This window comes from Schistocerca cancellata, chromosome 1, assembly GCF_023864275.1.
Source record: "Schistocerca cancellata isolate TAMUIC-IGC-003103 chromosome 1, iqSchCanc2.1, whole genome shotgun sequence".
Classification (NCBI taxonomy): Eukaryota; Metazoa; Arthropoda; class Insecta; order Orthoptera; family Acrididae; genus Schistocerca; species Schistocerca cancellata.
Window position 1 is genome coordinate 1,183,568,525 of NC_064626.1, and position 3,405 is coordinate 1,183,571,929.

Genomic DNA, 3,405 nt, shown 5'->3' on the forward strand with positions numbered 1-3,405 from the left:
CAAATATGAATTTATCTGTGTTTATTGGAGAAAATATGTGGTCATTGTTTATCCCATTGTTTATAGTCCACATTATAATCCTACAGGTATACTTCTTAGTCTTTACACTTTCACGATCATTCCCCATTAGTAAATTATTTAATTATTTCGCTAATGTAAATGCTCAAAAATACGCTTTAAAAGTTGTCCATATGTGTACATGTTCCTAAACCAACAATGCATGATCGAACCCCTTTTGACCAAGAGAGCCCACAAAAAGTAAAAAAAAAAGTATATAAAAAATAAGTTCTTGCTCTTACCCTCTACTGGCTTGGTACCAACTAACTGATATCATCTGCAGATTAAGCACATTTGTTATTGCAAAGCCGCAGTCAACTTGCAGCTTCCTCAATAAGCAAGTTAAGCAACATTAACGTACACTTTTTTATATTTTTAACATTAGTATGTCGTATATTTTTAAGAAATAAGAGGTAGTAATGACAAAAATAAACTTTATTTTGAACAGCACATTACATACAATCCTACAGTAAGAAAATAGACGACAGAAAAAGCGAAATAAATTTCTAAAACAGGATAAGGTTTAAGTGACCTACAAAAGCTACATTCTCTACCAGTAGGTGTTTGGTAATACAGAGATGAAGAAGCACTCTTTAAAATTTATAATCAAACAACTGAAACTAGATAGAACTTACATTTTTGAATGATATAATTACATTTAAGACAGTTAAATTTCTGAAAGTGTCTGTGAACATCAGACACGTTATTCTAAAATGCCCCAGGAAATTCTTAACATATCACATAGTAAATTGACAACAGCAGCTGCAAGTATCGTAAGGAAATTGTTACCACATTTGTAACGACATTAAGTAACATCATATGATCAATGGTAGATATTGCTTAGTTGTCAAGGATGTGTGACATCTTCTGAAGAGAGTTGGCAGCATGAATACAAAGCGTCCGACTCTGTGGTGCAGCTTGCTTATGAAAGTTCTTTCAGATGGCGCTCGTAGTGCTCGAAATAGGTGCCGTCGGGGTCGTACTTGGCCTTCAGCTTCTCAAACACGTCCTTCTTGTTGTCTATTATGAACTTGACAACCTTATCGACTCTCGCTTTCTGCTTATCATTGCATTTCGAACACTCAGTCTGCAAGGCGTCCGGAATGACTCCCTTTAGTTCCTTACCCTCTGGGGTGCATCGTTCGTCACCATCGTCCAGCAGGCAGTCAATGTAATTGTTGAAGAGCCGATCATTGTTGAGGATCTCGTCCAGGTCCACATTGTCGTACTTGGTGGAGTACTTCCCTTCGTCGGCGGAAGTCAGTGGTACCGCAGTGGCGACCACCAGAATGAGTAGAGGAGCGAAGGCCTTCCACATGTCTGCCGGTAGCTGTCAGGGAGCCTGGGTAGGAAGAACGCAAGAAGACTGCAGAAGTCAACTGCCGGCCTGAGGGGTTCTGCTCTCTTATAAAGGCAGCCAGAGGCGGATGTAGACACGTCAGTTTCCGGACATGAATCACCTGCTGGCCGAGTTAGCAGGGCCACTCCCGTAATCTTCGTGCATCACATCGCAAAGGAAGACCTTGAGGTGTAGCAGCGTGGCGTTCCCACTGATGATAAGATGTCGTAATCTTCTACCTCTCCTGAACTTTCCTGTCTGGGGAGCATAACTGGCCTTCCTCCCACAAATACTGTTTTCAATGTTACGTATTCAACTTTTATAACATATATCTAATGCTACTAAATTGGTATGTCAGTGAGATCGTATTCAAAAGAGCCGTAAATTCAATTCTTGTGCTGTTATGTCTGATTGCTGCATTAAGTGGTGTCCATAAAGCATTAGAAACCAACGACAGTGTTTATAAATAGTTTTGCGGAATCGGTCACTTACATTTTCCAGTATCTATCCTGCCACTGTCCTATGCAACTAAATGAGCTAACTGGGAAATTTAAAGCTGCAAACTCTATTTTCTCTGATTTCATTAACCTACGAACTGCAACGTAATAGATCGACGAAGTTTTTGTTAGAAATCAACCTTTTTGAAATCGCTGTGTCTTACTACTTAGATACAATTGACACGATACGGCAGTTGGCTGCCATTGCGAATAGACTTTCACTTTCTTCTGTGTTTAAATTCGTCTTGTCTGCGTGCTACTGTGACGTTAGTTAGAGAGACATAGTAGAGGTATGATGTTTCTGAAGCAATGACACTCATGCCCTCTGCCTGGTTATTGTTTGCCTGTGTCTCCTACAAGTATGTGTCTTTCTCCAGAGTTTCGATGCAGCTTAACTAATTGGGCTCCTGCACCATACAGTTTATGTAATACCTATGTAATAACTCAAGTACGTAAAAACGTGATGCCTTACGTTTACACAAGACCACGAAAGTTAACAAGCTAACTTCTGATACAAGCATGTATTGAGAACTGTATACCAAAACGTAATACCTTTGTCTAGCAGGGATATACGTGTGTTCGATAGTGTGTTATAACAAGACTGCAACGCGTAAAAATCACGTTTACAATTGTTAAGACATATGTATTGTACCAGAAATTAGGTTCACTGTAACGGAAATGGAGAACACCTTAAAAGCTTCACAAGTGATCCTAATTGTATTGGAATGATAGGAAGACGTAAAGCCTCATTTCCATTACATTGAGATATATTTACACACGGTGTCTCGGGAGAATGATCAACATTGAGTGATATGACAAGAACAGTGTGGATAGCAATGTGTGGCTGTTTGCTGATGATGCTGTGGTGTATAGGAAGGTGGCGTCGTTGAGTGACTGTAGGAGGATACAAGATGACTTGGATTGGATTTGTGATTGATATAAAGAATGGCAGCTAACTCTAAATATAGATAAATGAAAATTAATGCAGATGAATAGGAAAAAGAATCCCGTAATGTATGAATACTCAATTAGTAGTGTAGCGCTTGACACAGTCACGTCGATTAAATATTTGGGCGTAACATTGCAGAGCGATATGAAGTGGGCAAGCATGTAATAGCAGTTGTGGGGAAGGCGGATAGTAGTCTTCGGTTAACTGGTAGAATTTTGGGAAGATGTGGTTCATCTGTAAAGGAGACCGCTTATAAAACACTAATACGACCTATTCTTGAGTACTGCTCGAGCGTTTGGGATCCCTATCAGCTCGGATTGAGGGAGGACATAGAAGCAATTCAGAGGCGGGCTGCTAGATTTGTTACTGGTAGGTTTGATCATCACGCGAGTGTTACGGGAATGCTTCAGGAACTCGGGTGGGAGTCTCTAGAGGAAAGGAGGCGTTCTTTTCGTGAATCGCAATTGAGGAAATTTAGAGAACCAGCATTTGAGGCTGTCTGCAGTACAATTTTACTGCCTCCAACTTAGGTTTCGCGGAAAGACCACAAAGATAAGATAAGA

General features: G+C 40.1%; 1 protein-coding gene across 1 annotated transcript; it reads right to left on the minus strand.

Moving 5' to 3' along the window:
* Positions 1-474: 474 nt before the first annotated feature.
* LOC126094368 (ejaculatory bulb-specific protein 3-like) lies at positions 475-1,444 on the minus strand. Its single transcript, XM_049908791.1, has one exon. The coding sequence runs from the start codon at positions 1,373-1,375 to the stop codon at positions 980-982; it is 396 nt and encodes a 131-aa protein (XP_049764748.1). The 5' UTR covers positions 1,376-1,444; the 3' UTR covers positions 475-979.
* Positions 1,445-3,405: the final 1,961 nt, after the last annotated feature.